Source organism: Brienomyrus brachyistius, chromosome 15, assembly GCF_023856365.1.
Source record: "Brienomyrus brachyistius isolate T26 chromosome 15, BBRACH_0.4, whole genome shotgun sequence".
Taxonomy (NCBI): Eukaryota; Metazoa; Chordata; class Actinopteri; order Osteoglossiformes; family Mormyridae; genus Brienomyrus; species Brienomyrus brachyistius.
In genome coordinates this window covers 21,850,534-21,867,617 of record NC_064547.1, presented here as the reverse complement: position 1 = coordinate 21,867,617, position 17,084 = coordinate 21,850,534, and the positions used below count along the sequence as shown (strand labels likewise).

At 41.0% G+C, this 17,084-nt stretch overlaps 2 protein-coding genes across 4 annotated transcripts; both read right to left on the bottom strand.

The window, feature by feature from the left end:
• Positions 1-97: 97 nt before the first annotated feature.
• Positions 98-10,133, bottom strand: LOC125708322 (zinc finger protein 567-like). 2 transcript variants are annotated; one of them, XM_048975772.1, is made up of 5 exons: positions 8,534-10,133; positions 8,101-8,362; positions 3,389-3,519; positions 3,225-3,303; positions 98-1,907 (listed from the first exon to the last, which is right to left on the bottom strand). In XM_048975772.1, exons 2-5 carry the CDS (start codon positions 8,342-8,344, stop codon positions 1,048-1,050), a joined length of 1,314 nt encoding a protein of 437 aa, XP_048831729.1. In that variant the 5' UTR covers positions 8,345-8,362; positions 8,534-10,133; the 3' UTR covers positions 98-1,047. The 2 variants fall into 2 exon arrangements, with proteins under 2 accessions (XP_048831729.1, XP_048831728.1); XM_048975771.1 differs by having other exon boundaries at positions 8,570-10,133.
• Positions 10,134-10,240: 107 nt separating this feature from the next.
• On the bottom strand, positions 10,241-16,963 carry reep6 (receptor accessory protein 6). 2 transcript variants are annotated; one of them, XM_048975792.1, is made up of 5 exons: positions 16,606-16,954; positions 14,305-14,398; positions 13,987-14,125; positions 13,345-13,513; positions 10,241-11,211 (listed from the first exon to the last, which is right to left on the bottom strand). In XM_048975792.1, exons 1-5 carry the CDS (start codon positions 16,721-16,723, stop codon positions 11,171-11,173), a joined length of 561 nt encoding a protein of 186 aa, XP_048831749.1. In that variant the 5' UTR covers positions 16,724-16,954; the 3' UTR covers positions 10,241-11,170. The 2 variants fall into 2 exon arrangements, with proteins under 2 accessions (XP_048831749.1, XP_048831750.1); XM_048975793.1 differs by lacking the exon at positions 10,241-11,211 and adding an exon at positions 11,233-12,517 and having other exon boundaries at positions 16,606-16,963.
• Between the last annotated feature and the right edge of the window lie 121 nt (positions 16,964-17,084).

The window sequence follows — 17,084 nt, the reverse complement described above, 5'->3', positions numbered from 1 at the left end:
ACAGTGCTCATCACTTTGTCCTCTGTATGGCTTATTTATTATTTATTAAGTATTATTCAGCAAGAACCTTAAACAACCATACTGTACCACACACAGCTTCACACTCAAGCAACGCTTGCAGATTTATTGCTTCAGCACTGTAAGAGTAACACACAATGCCTGTCAAAAGTACAAGGATAACAAAGGAATGAATCATGGAAAAGGCTGCTCCATATCAGCTTTAAAATTCTAAAATACGCTAACTGAACATACAGACTAGTCTATTTTCTTGTATCTATAGACTAACTGTATCAGTCATTTGTTAGCAAGCTCGTCTTTGAAAAATGGTTAAAGCATCATTTGCCCATCTTGTGTCTGTGACAATGCAGTGTATATATCCTAAAGTATAATATTTACTGTATGCCGCTCCAGACATGGCTCCTTCTGTCCTGTTCATTCGCTCAAAATTGTACAATAATGTGGCTATAGTACGGTGAGGGAAATAATTATTTGACCCCCCTGCTGAATCCTTCAGCTGACCCAATAATAAAGAAATGAGAAATCTGTAATTTCATTGGTAGCTTTATTTAACGGCGAAAGATAAATAATCAACAAAACAAGCAAGAAAAAAATCATTATGTAACAGTTATAAACTAATCTGTCATCTATCTAGAGAAATAATTCCCCTACAAGCCAGCAAGAAATAAGGTCAAGTTCATGTGCACTAACACAGCACAAGTAGCACTTATTTATTTATTAACCGACACCAAGCAGCTTTCACACTTAACGGCATTACTTTGTTAAACCGTATTCTTGGGTCACTAACCTGTCTACATCTTCAACCTTATCACCATGGGAATTACCAAAGAGCTGTCTAAGGACGTCAGACTGTTAACCTTGGAACGGGCTTCAGCAAGGAGCTTGCTGAGAAAGTGATAACTGGTTTGTAGGGGATCAAATAAGTACTTCTAGATAGATGGCAAATAGAGATTAATTGTTACATAATGGAATCTTTTTCTGTTAAAATAAACCTACCAGTGAAATTAAAGACTTCTCTTTAAAAAAACTCTAACCTGTAAGGCATATTCTCTTCGTGTTGTGGACAGACATGTGTCTCCTTAGGTGACCCAGCTGAGCGAAACATTTCCCACATTCACTGCAGCAGAATGGCTTCTCTCCGGTGTGAGTCCGAAGGTGTGAATAAAGATTACATTTGTGAGAGAAGGTCTTACCACACACTGTGCAGATGAATGGCTTTTCTCCTGTGTGAAGAAACTGGTGGGCTTTAAGGTATCGCTTGGAGGTGAAGTTCTTCCCACACTGTGCACAAGTAAAATTAGCCACCCCCGCTGTTTCACTGTCATTATGGATTTCTTTGTGCCTTAAAAGATTCTGTTTCTGAGCAAAGTGCTTCCCACATTCGTCACACTCGTATGGCTTCGTTTTTGTGTGAATGCATTTGTGAACGCTCAGATCGTATTCCCGCTCAAAATTCCTCCCACACACCTCACAGCTGTACATCTTCTCTCCCATACAATCAACCCGGTGGCCTTCAAACTGTCGTCCTACCATTAAACCCTTTCTAGGGCCGGTCCCAATGAACGGTCTGTCATCTGAATGATCTGGCAGGTATGTTTCTAACTGATCAAAATTCTCCAAAGTCCTCTCACAAGGGGTGCAAATAACTTGTGTTGCCATGCGACCTTCACTGCTAGTGGCCTCATTGATGTATGCACTCTCAAAGGTCTTGCTGAAGGCAAAATGCCCACTTGTATATATGGATTCTTTGTCCTTTTCATACTCTTTCAGTCTGAGATAAACATCAGGCTTCTCTGGGTCTTCGGAAAGTCTGGGCTGATTGTCGGATTCCTCAGAGGGCTGCAGCTCAGCTGAACTTTGGTCCTCGGCAATAGCTCCGTGTATTTTTACTATTGGTTTGGGAAGAAAATACATAGCTGGATTCAACTGGAATATACATATACCAGAATGTTACAGATCTTCTACCAAAAATGATGCATTCTATGCATTATAAATTAGCTGGAGTTTTACCCATTTACAACTGCAGATCAGGTTAAGTGCTTAGGATTAATAAGCAATAGGGGTGTAACCTACACAAAATTTATGGTTCAGTAAAAACTTCACTTTTGAGTTTACGGTTCGGTGCAATTTTGGTACAGAAGTGAAAAATTTGTTTTAAAATAGTTTATTACTAAAACTGTAAATGCAATTAGAAACAATTGTTAGCCAAACAAAAGGTGAATGTGTCTATTGATGTGTGTGTAAACAAAACTTAAGAGATGCTTATTTGCATACTGTAAAAAAATAAATGTCAAACAAATAAAATTCAAAAGTACAACTGCATAACAATTATAATGAATTAAATCCTGACGAAATCCTGTGTTCTGTACTACTGAGTATGGTCATATACCCATAGTGAAACATCCTTAAAGCCTTCGTTTTCTTTTCTGGGAATATCTGAGTTCGGTATAACAGCCAACAGACCTGGTCTTACCAACTCTCTCTCCAGTTTTGGTGTTATCTATTGGGAAATCATGACTGTCTGTAACCAGAATATGCCATAACCCACTCGCAGACACAATTAACAACATGTTTTCTCTGTTGAACATCCATCCATCCATCCATTTTCCAAACCGCTTATCCAACTGGGTCGCGGGGGGTCCGGAGCCTATCCCGGAAGCAATGGGCACGAGGCTGGGAACAACCCAGGATGGGGGGCCAGCCCATCGCAGGGCACACTCACACACCATTCACTCACACATGCACACCTACGGGCAATTTAGCAACTCCAATTAGCCTCAGCATGTTTTTGGACTGTGGGGGGAAACCGGAGTACCTGGAGGAAACCCCACGACGACATGGGGAGAACATGCAAACTCCACACACATGTGACCCAGGCGGAGACTCGAACCCGGGTCCCAGAGGTGTGAGGCAACAGTGCTAACCACTGCACCACCATGCCGCCTCTGTTGAACATCTACTTGTGAATTTAGGGTACGTCCAAATCTAGAAATGTATTGATGTGTTTCAGCGTGTTCCAAACAGTAAATGATGCAGCTGAACGCTACACAATGAATATGTGTACAGTTACACCCCTAGTAAACACTGCAGTGACAACAGTCCCAGGAATTTAGAAATCCTTAGGATTAAACTGTTGCCTCATAGGATAATGAAACTAACTGCTGATGTTTCAGTAAGCTGCTCGGCCAGATCGGATTTCAACTTACACTCCTGAATTCCCTCAAATGCTTCCGGTGGGAGATTACTGTCCACTTCTTCTTTAATTTGCTCATTGATTTTTGTAGGCTGTTAAAGAGAAGGGAAGCAGTCAATAGGAATCAGAACTACAGAAGCCTGAAAAAAGAAAAGCCAAAAGGAACCCTAAACTAGCCTTGTTCCTCATTCTTCCAGGGCAGCTGGCCCCTCCTTCGTCCTCCACAGCACACAGCGCTCCATCATTGCATAAGCCCAGGAAGTAGTTCTTCCCCAAGACACCCTCTGTCGAGGGGCAATGTTTCTCTTCTGTAAAACAGGAAGGACATTGTACAGCCTGAAAGACACTATGATGTTTTACACAAGCAAGTTTTTTTTTCTATAAGATCAATAAGCCTGCCAGTAATTCTTTTGCTCCATGTACAACAACAAATAATTAAAAAATAGGGAAACACATTTTTTTTTGCTTATTCATATAACAGGAAATGGACGATTACTTAAAGTGGTTCAAATCTGCAGAATAGCAGAAAAAACACATACAAGATGGAAGCAAATGAGGAAGTATATACTTTTTAACTAACAGAGCCCGGTAGGTCAGATCAGCTAACGACGTGTCTTCCCCCCTAATTCTAAACACAGATGTTCCACAGTGACGCATGTTCGGCCCATTACTGTACTCTCTTCTCTTTACATGTGACTATCTACCCATCCACAGCTCACATAAGAGTGTCAAGTTTGAGGACGACACTGTAGGACTGATCTTCAATAATGATGAATCAGCGTACAGGTAGTCCTACAGTTGACAGGAGAGTGCAGAGATGACAACCTCACCCTCAACAAACTGATTCTGAACTTAAGGACGTGCAAAAGAACTCCACTCAGTGCACTTTTTATACACGAAGAGGAGATAGGATGACTGTCCGGTTTTCAGTTCCTTAGGGTTCACATTACGGAGAATGTTACACCTCCCACCTAGTGAAAAAAGCCGGACCACATCTCTTTTTCTCTGAAAACTCAGAACGGTCCAACTACCTCAACAACTTCTCAGTCTGAGTCTCTGGCACTGCACCACAGACGGTATCCTGACTTTCATATCTACATCACGGTGTGGTACGTCAGCTGTATGCTCGTCAACAAGAAAACTCTAAGGCAAGTGGTGAATGTGGGTCATTGGCTTCCATGCGTCGAGGAGCTCTACCTGAATGGGCTCCACAAGAGGGCCTGCAACAACACATTATGTAATAACGCTGTTTCCAAAAATAAGTTGGGATGTGGTGTAAAATGTACATGAAAACTGAATGCGATGTTTACCAAATTACACAAACCCATATTTCATTGAGAACAGAACCAGAAAGACCATGAATCAAATGTCGAAACTAGAAGTTTTATTGTTTTTTGGCAAATTGGCAAATATATGCTCAATTTGAATTTGATGCCAGCAACATGTTTAAAAAAAGTTGGGACACTGGCTTGTTTACCACCGTGTTGCATCACCTCTTCTTTTAACACTCTGTAAGCTACTGGGAACTGAGGAGACCAAGTTTTACAAGTGAAATCTTGTCCCATTCTTGCGTAATATAAGATTTCAGCTGCTCGGGGTCTCCTTTGTTGTGTTTTTCGTTTCATGATGCGCCAAATATTTTCAGTGGGTGACAGGTCTGGACTGCAGGCAGGCCTGTCCAGCTCCCGCACTCTTCTACTATGGGGTCATGCTGCTATAATATGTGCAGAATGCGGTTTGTCATTGCTAAAATACTTGCTAAAATACACAAGGCCTTCCCTGAAAAAGGCGTCTGGACGGCAGGATGTGTTGCTCCTGAGCCTGTATATATATCGTTCAGCATTAATGGTGCCTTCCCAGATGTGCAGGCTACCTAAGCCACTAATGCCGCCCCATACCATTACGGATGCTGGCTTTTGAACTGTCCGCTGATGAGAAGCTGGATGGTCCCTCTCCTCTTTAGCCTGGAGGATGCGGCGTCCACGATTTCCGAAAAGAATTTGAAATTTTGATTGGTTAGTCCACAGGACAGTTTTCCATTTTGCCTCAGTAGATCTTAAATGAGTTTGGGCCCAGAGAAGTTGGTGGCATTTCTGGATCATGTTTACCATGCAAAGAAAAAAAACCATATCTAGAGTTTCATCCTGCATTTTGGATGAACTGCCTTCACAGGCATTGGTTTTCGGAAGTGTCCCTTAACCCATGTGGTTCACATTTTACACAGCATCCCAGCTTTTTTGGAAATGAGATTGTAATAACTTCTGTTGTGATCGCATGATGGGGTGTTATTACATAATGCGTTGTAGCACACCATGCAATAGCGCATTACGTAATAGCACCGCATAATGCAATAACTTGACAAACTAACAAAATTTCATTTGATAAATTCAGGTCTCTTTTCAGGGGTCCATTTCCCAAAGGCTTCGTGCCGCTAAGAAGTTTGTCATCTTGTACCATCATCCGGTGAGAGTCCCTCACAGTCACCTTTCTGCTCTTGCATGGACCAGGGACTCTGGTCTTCACTGCTGTTTCCTTTCCCCTCAATTGATTGAGTTTCTCTCAAAATCCATTGTAATATAATTTGTAACCTCATTCACAAATTTATGACTGATCCCACCCATTTGTGATTTTCTATTTCATTCATAATTTGAACTTTTGCCTGCTGTTCCGTCACAGAGACATAGAAGTCGGAATGGATCATAAAAACATGCTGAAGCTCTATTTTGGATAATGTAATAATAATGATGGTGATAATCACAATGATGATGGTAGTAGTAATATATTAATGTTGCAATACAAAATTATAATGCAGGTTGTAAATGTTACATTTTGTTGAGTCATTACATAGTTTGTGACAACACATTGTGTCGTAACGTTGTGATGAAAATTTGTTACATTTCGTAGTGCATGATGCGGCATTATTGCACGATGTGTTGTTACAGGGCCCAGGGAATCACTGGAGGTCCCATACACCCGGACATCACCTGTTTGCCTCCCTACCATTAGGCAAACACATGAAACATCAACCTCAAGGCTGAAAAACAGGTTCCTGCCATGAGCTGTGGCCAGAACTTAACATTTGGTTTACACACCCACCAGATTATATATCTAGTCTGTACACAGTCACATTATTTTATACCTCGCTCAGGTTTTATGGTATATTCTACCCACATTTTACTTGGTTTTAAACTTGATTTAACTTTTTCCAAACAATTGCTATAAATGCTGGTCTTATTTATCGTTTCTGCACCTGTTCTTCGACACGCGACTTTATCGTTGTTCACTGATGCTGCTATTTGGAGTGAACCAAACCATCGTCATCCTACGTGAAACCTTGCAATGACAAAAAACATCTGATTCTGATTACCTGAAGACCACGTGGATTCTTGAAAAATAAACTGACAGGCAGGTGTCTTGTAGTCCCATTTGAATCGTTTTCTAAATTGTTGTATTTTGGGCTGTAATGGTACATAAAATTCACGACTTGGTACAAACCTTAGGTAGAATTATGGTACAGCACGAACATCATAATTTGTTTTGAAATTATTATTTAAAACTAGAATTGAAAAAACACAATTACAATCAGGGACGGATTACGGACCGGGCCACCGGGGGCGCTGCCCGGGGCCCTTGGGGTGCAGGGGGCCCGTGGGGCCCCTAGCCCAAAACAATTTGCAACGCTTATCAACAATGTATTTTCGTTTGTCTATTTTAGAGGGCCTACATTCTTTGATCCTCTGCCTACAAGGGCCCCTGACCCTATAGGGAGGGCGTTTGGCTGCCAAGGGCCCTTGAATTGTGGTGGTTGTGGTGGTGGTGCTGGTGGTGGGGGGCCCTCGCAAACGTTTTGCCCAGGGGCCCACACAACCCATAATCTGATTACAATGACTAGCAAGTCAAAGGCACTGCGTCTTGACGGATGAGTAAAAAAATCCTGAGACACTTATTTGCAAATAAATACGCAAGATAAATTTTAAAAACGAAAGATCATAACAAACTAAATCCCATGTGACTCCTACTGAGTATGGTTGTATATCTGCAGCAGTAAACACCCCTATGTTGTAATTAAATGTTTTTAGCCCAATCTTTATTCCCTGATAATGGACCTTAAATATCATCGGGAGACTTACAGAGGGTGCTTCTGCCTCGCCCCAGTCATACACACTTGGATGATGTCATCTCAAATGAGTGAGCATATTGGCTATGTTTCCAGTAAAATATCCAAGTTCGGGATAACACACAGTCTTCGTGTGATCCAAGGGAAAGTCCTGGATTGCATGAAAGCATATAATAAGGGGCTCAAACCCAGACCAAACCAATTACGTTCCAAATTTATTGCCCCTGAAATGCCTCCTCCCCCCCAATTTGAATTCGGGTTGAAAACAGGATGCAGAATTGCAATTCAAATTTCTATTTTTCTAGAGGAATTAAAATGGAATTGAATTCACGTTGATGTCATTCAACATGAATTACACATAAATGATACAGGTTAACATATAATACCGTATCATTGTTATAAAAACAGGAAATTCAGAATGAAAGAAGGCAACATTGTGTCACCTAAAATTTTTTTGTGTGTACTTTGATGGAAAAGAAGTTTATACGGTCAAACAAGTAAACCAATAACTTATTGCAATTTTTTTTATTGAAATGACTGAAATGTGTCTTCCTGTTATTCTAATTCAATTCATATTCCAACATCCTGCGGGGTGTGGCCAGTTCACTACAAATTCCGATTCATGAATGGAATGGCCCAGAATTCATCAATTCTTAACAAACCTGTATTATGCTTATGAATGTATAAACAAGCATACAAGCGCGCTAATACCCTTGAACTGGGATTTCAGGGTGTCAAAGCTTAAGGAAATGTTTGATGTGATTCACACTACCTTTCTGCATAGCCCCGACTTGATCGCCGGTCTGTACCCCAACGCAGCACCGGCTGACAGGTCTGCATGCCGCTTCCACTGCGCACTGCCGGGCGCATTTCAGTTCGGTCTCCACAAGAAGCAGCTTCGTCTTCAGCTCCTCGATCTCCTCCTGACTCCGACACATCCGTAAGCGAAACGCCGAAGAGCTCTCCTGCACAACTTTTACGATCTCCACCACCGCCGCTTCTGTGAACATCCCCATAATTGAGGACAACTGCGCCTGGAAAGTAACACAATCCAACATCTTTCCAGAAATCACGAACGCCTTCCTTAAACCAGAATTTTTTTGTGCTTCCGCAAACTATAATTTGACAGTTTCCTTAATTCTGCTGTTAAAAAAAGTATTTCTGGCAAGATGCGAAACGCCTTCATAAGTAACTATGGAATTCACCACCAGTTCATTCCTTAGATTTCAGATGCTCCTTACTTCCGTCTTTCCAGAAACATCATACGTCATTTCCGGTGGTCACTTGGGGGATTCTTCTACTCGTCACATATTGTTAAATACAATTTACTCCGGAAATTGTGTGTAGGTAATTAATTACTGCTGCAGCAAAAGTAGACAGATATACTAATGAAACTAATACCTTTACGTTTTTAATTTATTCTTTTTATTAGTCAATTTACACATGTAGCTTAATTTTAATTTAAGACCAATAACTGATATATTAATATGTTTAATACAATGTAAATGATATATCAATATACAATATAACAACTTTGAATTTTATAGGGCAATGGGTAACAAGAAGTTGTTGTTCTTGTTAAGTTGATTCGGTTGTTCCTGGCCAAACAAGATTTTTACCTCTGTATTCCTGAAAGAAATGTATAACGAAACCTATGTATGTGTAAAGAACAATTTGATTTCAGGCAGTGTCCGGGTTACGGGCGAGATCCTTTACCTGAGATGTCTCCAAGTCTAATTTGTAGGCAAGTCCGAAAAATAATGAAATACATAATAATTATACAGTAATAATAACAGTAACTACAGACGATACTGTACTTTACCTCGATCTGATGAATAACTGAAGCCGCGCAATGTTTTCAGGAGAATCCCAAAGTAGCGGGTTTTTTATTACGAACCATTCTATTTAACCTGAATTTTTAATATAACAGACTTCATGACAGTCCGTTTGTATGTACGAGGTGTTCGTAAGTCGGATGTTCTCAACCCAGGGACTGGCTGTATATATAAAAGGAAATGATTATAGTGCGACAAATTTGCATATTACAGAAAGACCAACTAGGAAGCAGGTGACACTTAGAAGGTTGGTTTATGTATGCAAGTAGTTCATTGAATTTTCCTGGTGCTGGTTAAACTGGTATTTACTGCAGTCGATTTGCTGATACTTATAGAAGTGGATAAAGAATAGGTGTAAGATTCAAAAAGATGCAGCTCATACAAGTGTGTCAGGGTGGCTTGGTGTAGCATTTCTCAACCTGCTCCTCGGACACCCCTCAGACAGTCCACGTTTTTCTCTCCCTTCCAACTCTATCAGACAGTCCCGACAAACAGTGGAGTGCTAGGGAGGGAGCGAAAACACAGACCGTCTGGGGTTCCCCGGGGACTGAACAGGGAAACCCTGCCTTAGGGGATAACAGCATAGCCTCACACCTCCAAGGCAGATGGTTCAATCCAACAGCGGAGCTAGAAATCACAGATTGGGAGGGTCAGCAAAAAAAAAAAAAAAAAATCAAGCGGCCCATTCCGATAATGATTTACTTGGTGACAAACACACTAAACCCTCAGCCACATTTTCATATCAGTTTTTAAATGACCTGTGGCATTACAATGATGAAATCAACGAGAAAGAAAAATCTATTTCCTCCGATTGATCTAACCACAGACACATATCATAACACAATCATTTTACTGTACTGTGTTGGTGTTATTAAAATACTGTGCGTCTGTGCATACACCATGCAATGGAATGGCATTCCATGCCTTCCGATGGCCTGAATTTTACACCAGGATATCTATGACCTTGCACTGGATAAAGAAAATATATCAACTCAGGCCGTGTCTGAGATCCAACCAGAACTGAATTTTCTTTCCTACATGAAAGTTTAATTTCCTACAAACACACCGACAATGTAGTTTAATCACCATTGTTTTATTAGAGTGCAAATTCATGGACAATCCTTCATTAACACTACATTTTGTCCCGCTGTCTAAAAAATTATTCAACCTTATCCACATTCTAACTTGCTTTGTCCATAGCCTAAGCCAGGGGTCTCCAACTCCGGTCCTGAAGAACTACTATCCAGTAGGTTTTCTGTCCCGCTTGGCCTCTGATGAGCCGCACCTGTTCCTGGTATTTACCTGAGAGCAGATGTGGCTCATCAGAAGCCAGGTAGGATAGAAAACCTACTGGACGGTAGCTCTCCATGACCGGAGTTGGAAACCCCTGGCCTAAGCCTCTGTGTAGTCTGTTTGCATGGACATTTTGCGTTCAGCTGGTACTATACCTTATTCTGCATTAATGTTTTACTGCTTTTCTATAACTCTTGTAAAGGAAATGGCAGTAAAGAAATCTGGCAAACAGTGATCACACCATATTTCTAAGAAGTTCAGAAAAGTTTTCCATGTATTTAATTTTGTGACCCAGCCCTAACTCATTAGTTACAAAAAGACTACAATGGCTGATACCAAAATTGCTCAATTATTAAAACCTTCTGCTGTACATACATAAGATACTGATTGATTGTAAACAACATTAAGTGTTGATATTAGCAACAGAGATTGTTGCACAAAAAAGAATGCAACAACCAATGACTAATATGTTATGGTTTAATATGACTTCCTGATTCATTTTCCTGATTCTAACGTCTTGATTCTTCTGGAATCTAGCATCCACAGATGTATCAAAATGGGACACATTACTTGTACCTTTGATAAGGAAATGCAAGACAGCATTCCTCCTTGTCTCCCTCAGTGGGTCACTAACTATCAGTTGTGAATTAGAAGAGTGATGAGAGTAAAGCCGGTAAAACACGTGACATCCACCCGCTTCAGTCTTTCATCAGGTCACTTAGACTTTGCGGTGTTCAGGTGGAGGAATTTGTTTGCTGTAAAAAAAAAAAAAACAAAAAACAAAAAACGGGACAGACAGTAATTAGACCTTTGAAATATAGAAACAAAATTTTACACAATTAAAGTGAATTTCAAACAAAAACACTTTTTTACTCTTTTGTAATGTACTGCGAAACGTTTTTGTTTGAAAACCCCAAGAGCAAACGAACATAAATGGTATCGTTTTCTATATTAATAATGAAAATACTACTGCAACACTTGGTGGAACGAACACAAATCAACCGGTCAAATGGCATAAGAGATTCCGATTTTTAGATATGCAGGTATGCTGACAACATGGTTACGACGTAACAAATGATAACTGACGACAAAGAAAATATTTCATTAAAAGCTGGACTGTTCAATGCAAAACCAGAAATACTCAGTGTAGCTGGTTAGGGGCACGCATGCACACATTCAAGATAAGCAAGACAGAAATAATGCTGTTACTCATTAGATTATAATTGCATGCTTAAATGCAATAAACACAAATTAGCATAATGCAGTTTTGTAACTTAAAATATGAGCTTAATGTTAAGGGCTTTCATATGAATGAGAGAGACTTGGGCAGCAGACATGAAATCCTACAACACTGAACTTACCAAATTAGTCTACATTCAGGTCAGTCTATAAAGGAAGGCATGAAATGTTTCATTATTATTAATAAAGGAGAAATGCCACCAAATGCAGCATGTCAGACCACATGGGTGTCGCAGAGGTCCATGTACAAGCCTAGAGTTGTGAGCACTACATCAAATGTCTAAGTAATTCAGTTCCAATGAAGAATATTCAAACAAACTGGATTCTACACTAAATACTACAGCTCGCTGTAATGCACGTTTGTTCTGGTGCGCGTATAAAACGAGTCACTACATTCCAACCTGCGGTTTTTGTCTCAATGCGTAATGTACTGCAAATTATATACTAGACTCCAACAGATGTAGATGCACCATGTGATAATCTATAAGTTAAGATTTAAAAATGGTATTAACTTTATGGATAGTGATAGTATTATGGGTAGCCATGGTGCCCTCGAACCGCAAAATGAATGTAGCTACTCCATATGAGGGTTGGAATTGTGGGTGTGTCAGGCTGACAAAAAAAAGTAACACGCCGTGGGTAGACTGCATAGGAGCAAGGGGGGGGGGCTGACATGACAGAACATCAGGGAGGATGGGACTGTGGAGGAGGGAGATGTGGGAGCCAAGTGATGAAATGTGTTACGTACGGATGTGCTTGGCAGCGCTTTAGAAGCTGCCACAGAAGGCAGAAGAGCTTTCTTATCCACCAGCGTGTGAAGGACTGTATGACGGGAAGGAAGGAAAAAAAGGCCGGTAGAGTGAGACAGTTCAGAGTGCATTTAGAAGAAAGAAGGGACTGTTAGATTACAGGATAGGCAACGTCAACAGATAAAGAGGACAGAGAGAGAGCGAGAGAGAGAGAGAGAGACGCTTGATTGTGCATGGCTTGTACAACATGTGTGTTGTATACTAAGACATACATTGTTAATAAGGGTTCACTCACGTGGACAACATAAAAAAAATAATAATAAATAGGGGAAACCCAGATTGAGGACTGGGTCCTGCATTACTATAACTTGCAGATTAATTATTAACAGCTTTAATGATATGTCAGTGGACCAGGCCAGACAGGTGTGTTCCTTCGTAGACCTTAATCAACATTTATCTGCCGAAGCACAATCTAGAAGGAGACAGCTCTGAGCAAGCTATGTACGGATTTTAATAAAACCCACAAATGTTAATATTAAACAGGACTGTAGTATAGTACACCAACGGCAGTTAACGATACAGATCTTTGTAAATCAGGATTTGTTTACAAAAAGTCCTCAAATTTGAGAGTATTATAATGCAGACTAAATGAAACGTATAATTAATACCATGAACCATGACAATAAGATGGGCAAAATCTCTGCATACAAACAATCTAAAAGCTATTGGTGACCAGGGCAAATCATTTCTGTTTTTCTATTGCATGGGCAATATGTGCTCAGTGCCCAGCATATGTAATATAATATTTTAAAGCCTTTTCCCATAGTATTAAATGAAAGTGATTGAGTGATGTCATCTGCCGATATCTGTGGTGCCCTGGATTTTTAAAGGGCCAGCTACCTTCTTTGGTGACGCTCTCCGCTGCGCTCATGGCCTTTCCGCTGAGGTCATTCACCACTCTGTCCAGCTCGGCCTCGTGTTTCAGGAAGAATGGCCGCACTGCTCGATGGTAAAGCACTTGAGATCCGTTCCAGCTCCCAGGAACCATGCACCAAAGCAGGAATACGCACTGAAAGAGAGAGATGGCGAGAGAATGGGAGAAGGAGAAGAGCATTCATTTAGCACGTGCAATATCCTGGCTCTCTATCACACACTATACTGCCAAAAGTATTGGGACACCTGCCTTTACACACATGGACTTCAATGACATCCCATTCTTAATACATAGGCTTTAATATGGAGTTGACCCGCCCTTTTATACACCTGTGGCTATGGAAGTGATTGGAACACCTGAATTCAATGATCTGGAGGATTGTCCCAATACTTTTGACAATCTGTCCATAAATCCTCCATAACGTCTAATGCTGGGTCACAGCCCAAAGCAGGTTGTTTGTCCTGGCAATGGGGGAGAGACCCTGGAAATGAGGAGAACACATGCAAACTACAGACAGGAAGACGGCTCAGGAATCAAACTAACACAGAGGCACCTAAAAGTCTTTGACAGATATCTGAAATTATGGTAATTATTAACTATAGCCTTACCTTCCCAACATAGTAGAAAGGGCACCAGTAGAGGAATATGTCAGAGAAAAATTCGGCCACACTAAAAATTCCATAGATGACCCAGTAGGTCAGCCAATTGGTGTCATCTTCTTTATCTGCGCTCTCAATCGCCTTAATGCTGTACAAAACCCAAGACATCCCAATGGACACTGTCACTGACATGGCAAGATCTTTATACTGTCATACACACAGAAATCACCAACGCTCCATATGCAGAGGATTACATTTAAATCGTCCTTACTAAAATAAGTCAGTCACTCACTACGTCGTAATATAAAACGAGAGAGAGGTACTTACGAGAAATATGCAGGATACACGAAACCGATCAAATTACAGAGCAGAGAGGCGCCATATCCAAAGATTAAATACAGCCCTGTGAGAGAGAGAGTACCTGCGGAGAGAAGAGAAGCAGGGAAGCAGGTCACAGAACCAAGCTCCAAATATCCTGCCGAAGGAGCCGAAGAGCCCGAAATGTGATGCGAAAGAAAACAACGATTTTACAACGAATAACATTCATCAAATGTAGAAAAGGGGCTGAGACGTGGTGCTCGAGGTAGAGAGGCTGTCTAGCTTCAAGTCCCTGGGTGGCCATATCACGAGCCCCCCCCCCCCCCCCCCCCTTCATTCTTGTGATGATCTAACTCTGTCCCATTAAAAGCATCCAAACTGCATGACAAACTGTGTATGGTACAGATGCAGAATGGAAGACCCTCCAGCTTGCACAGCACATCACCTGGCGTCCAGCTACCAATCATCAAAGACATCCATCACGGGCACTTGCGAAGGACAATCACGGACGGTACCGCTCACCCTACTCCAATCCAACAAGCAACATAGCAGCTTCCACTCTTGCACATTCAGGCTGAGGAACGGCTTCTTGCCCACAGCTGTCAATATGCTCAATAGTACCTTACAGCATTTATTCTCCACCCCTCCTCCCACACTCACAACTTGGAACCTCCACTGACTGCTTTTATCTGTTCTGACTGCTCATTTGCACAGTGCATGTCACACATTTTGCATTGTGTCTTGCATCATATTTCTCATCACAATCATTCACTCTGTACTTCCTGTCTGCACATTATATTCTGGACTACCGTGTATATAATTTTTCACACAATCATAATTTATATTTACAAAATGCTTAGAAATTATTGCATTTCAATGTAATTTTTTGCACCGGGTTGGATGCCTATTGCATTTCATTGACTCTGCACCTGTACTAAGCACAATGACAAATCTGATGTAACAATTCAAAGCTCCACATTAAAGCTTCAGTTAGTACCGTGTGACGTCGCTAGTAAAAAGAAGCATCGCTGTACAGTTCCGCAGACACTTACAAGTGGGTAATTTTATACATCACAGAGTAAATTTACACAGTATTATTTGAATGGCAGTCGCAGGGAACCAGGCACCACTGACTATGTGGCTGTTGCGGTCAGGCCCCTGTCATGGAGTGTCATGTGGCGGTGAAACATTTATTAAGGGGCCTGCTGACTAACAAGCATGTCAGCATTGCAACACAATGAGAAGTATTCAAGGCAAACGTCATGTTGCTTTTTTTTCACGTCGTCGTGCCGATACTCGTTTGATTACTCGATAAAATCTCGCTGGGTGTTTAGTGAGCATTGAAATCTAATGCCGTTACAGCCTAGGGAATAACTGCGAGTGAATGCCTTTCTAAATAAGAACACCAACATCCAAGTAACGAATACTATATGCAGCAGTTAATGAGTACGCTATTTATTATTTATAACCGAACGCAAAATGCAATTATGGTGTTAGGATAAACGATCTATTTCATTTCCTCATGCTTATTTCCTCTGCTGAAAAGCAACAGCATAGCATGATTTTCACGCTGGTTTGGTGCTGGTGTAGCTGGTGGACCAGTATTGCCGTGCTGGTCAACCTGCAATATTTCAGTAATGATGCTGGTCCACTACCACCAAACATGCTAGTACGTATTACCAGCATGCATGATGCTGGTCATACTGGCAACCAGTTACGCAGGTTCTTGCAGCAGGGTCTATATACTAGCCTATGTTTAGTACGAAAATAAAAAGTAATATAGTATACCAGAGTAGATCGTATAGTAATACTATAAATCCCTACATTTTTTAAATGATTAAAATGGTCATTTTATATACACCTGGCTGCAATAAACAACACTGGTCACGGAATCTAAATAGTTCGGAAAGTCATTGCCGCATTTTGACTGAAACAGCAACAAATATGGTGCATATCGTTCAGTGAAAGTGAAAAGCGGGAGATTGTGTTGTTTGTGCAGAAATCGTACCATGAAATAAATCGTTCGCAACATCGATTAACTCAAAACCTACATCCGCAGCAACAGAATCCGAAAACCGATCATGCGGTTCCTGGATCGGCTGTGTAACAGCCCTGCGATCACGGCTCTCTTTTGTTTCTGGGACATCAAGACACCTGAAGCACGGACCTTTATCCAAATTACTGCAATAGCAGTTTATAAAACCGTTTTGATATCTGTAAGCATCCACTGAATTACACTAAAACGAAAAGAAAAACTCTGTTCTGAATGCGAGTTTAGCAGAAGGACATTCGGAGTTCGGACTAATTTACCTGCAACAATGTAGTTCTTTTTAATTCCAGTTTTCTCCTCGATTTTCCCCAGACAGTCCGTTACGAAGTTCTTCTCGTTCAGGAACTTGTCATAACGCTCTTTCAGTTTGGCAAACATTGTTGCTCGAAGTGAAACGCTATGTGATACTACTTCAACGTAAACACAATGAGTAGTAGGGGAATATTTACATATACCGGGATAAGCAAAACGTAGAACTATTTTGTAATAAGGAGCAACCTTTGCAATGTCCAAAACGATAAATATTGCTGACAGAATGATTCAACGGCTTTGGTTAATTTAATCGGCTTTACCCAGGGTTCTGCCCCAGCTTCGGGCTGCACCGGAGGTATGAGGGAGGGATCACAAGCGTGATTGGCAGGGATGTTGGGAAAGGCGTGAATTCAGGTGAGCGTATAGCCGTGGAAAAAACGAAGAGACCACGGCACAATTTCTCAATTTTTGTGTCTATCAATAAAAT

Excerpts from the sequence above, each read along its gene's own strand:
- LOC125708322 (XM_048975771.1), bottom strand. The coding sequence starts at position 8,599 with ATGACGTATGATGTTTCTGGAAAGACGGAA. Across the intron at positions 3,520-8,100 it reads AGTCGGGGCTATGCAGAAAG|AAGAGAAACATTGCCCCTCG; the intron begins GTAGTGTGAATC and ends CCTGTTTTACAG. Across the intron at positions 3,304-3,388 it reads CTGGAAGAATGAGGAACAAG|CCTACAAAAATCAATGAGCA; the intron begins GCTAGTTTAGGG and ends TCTCTTTAACAG.
- reep6 (XM_048975793.1), bottom strand. The coding sequence starts at position 16,723 with ATGTTTGCCAAACTGAAAGAGCGTTATGACAAGTTCCTGAACGAGAAG. Across the intron at positions 14,126-14,304 it reads GTGTATCCTGCATATTTCTC|CATTAAGGCGATTGAGAGCG; the intron begins GTAAGTACCTCT and ends GGTTTTGTACAG. Across the intron at positions 12,518-13,344 it reads GGAGAGCGTCACCAAAGAAG|TCCTTCACACGCTGGTGGAT; the intron begins GTAGCTGGCCCT and ends CCCGTCATACAG.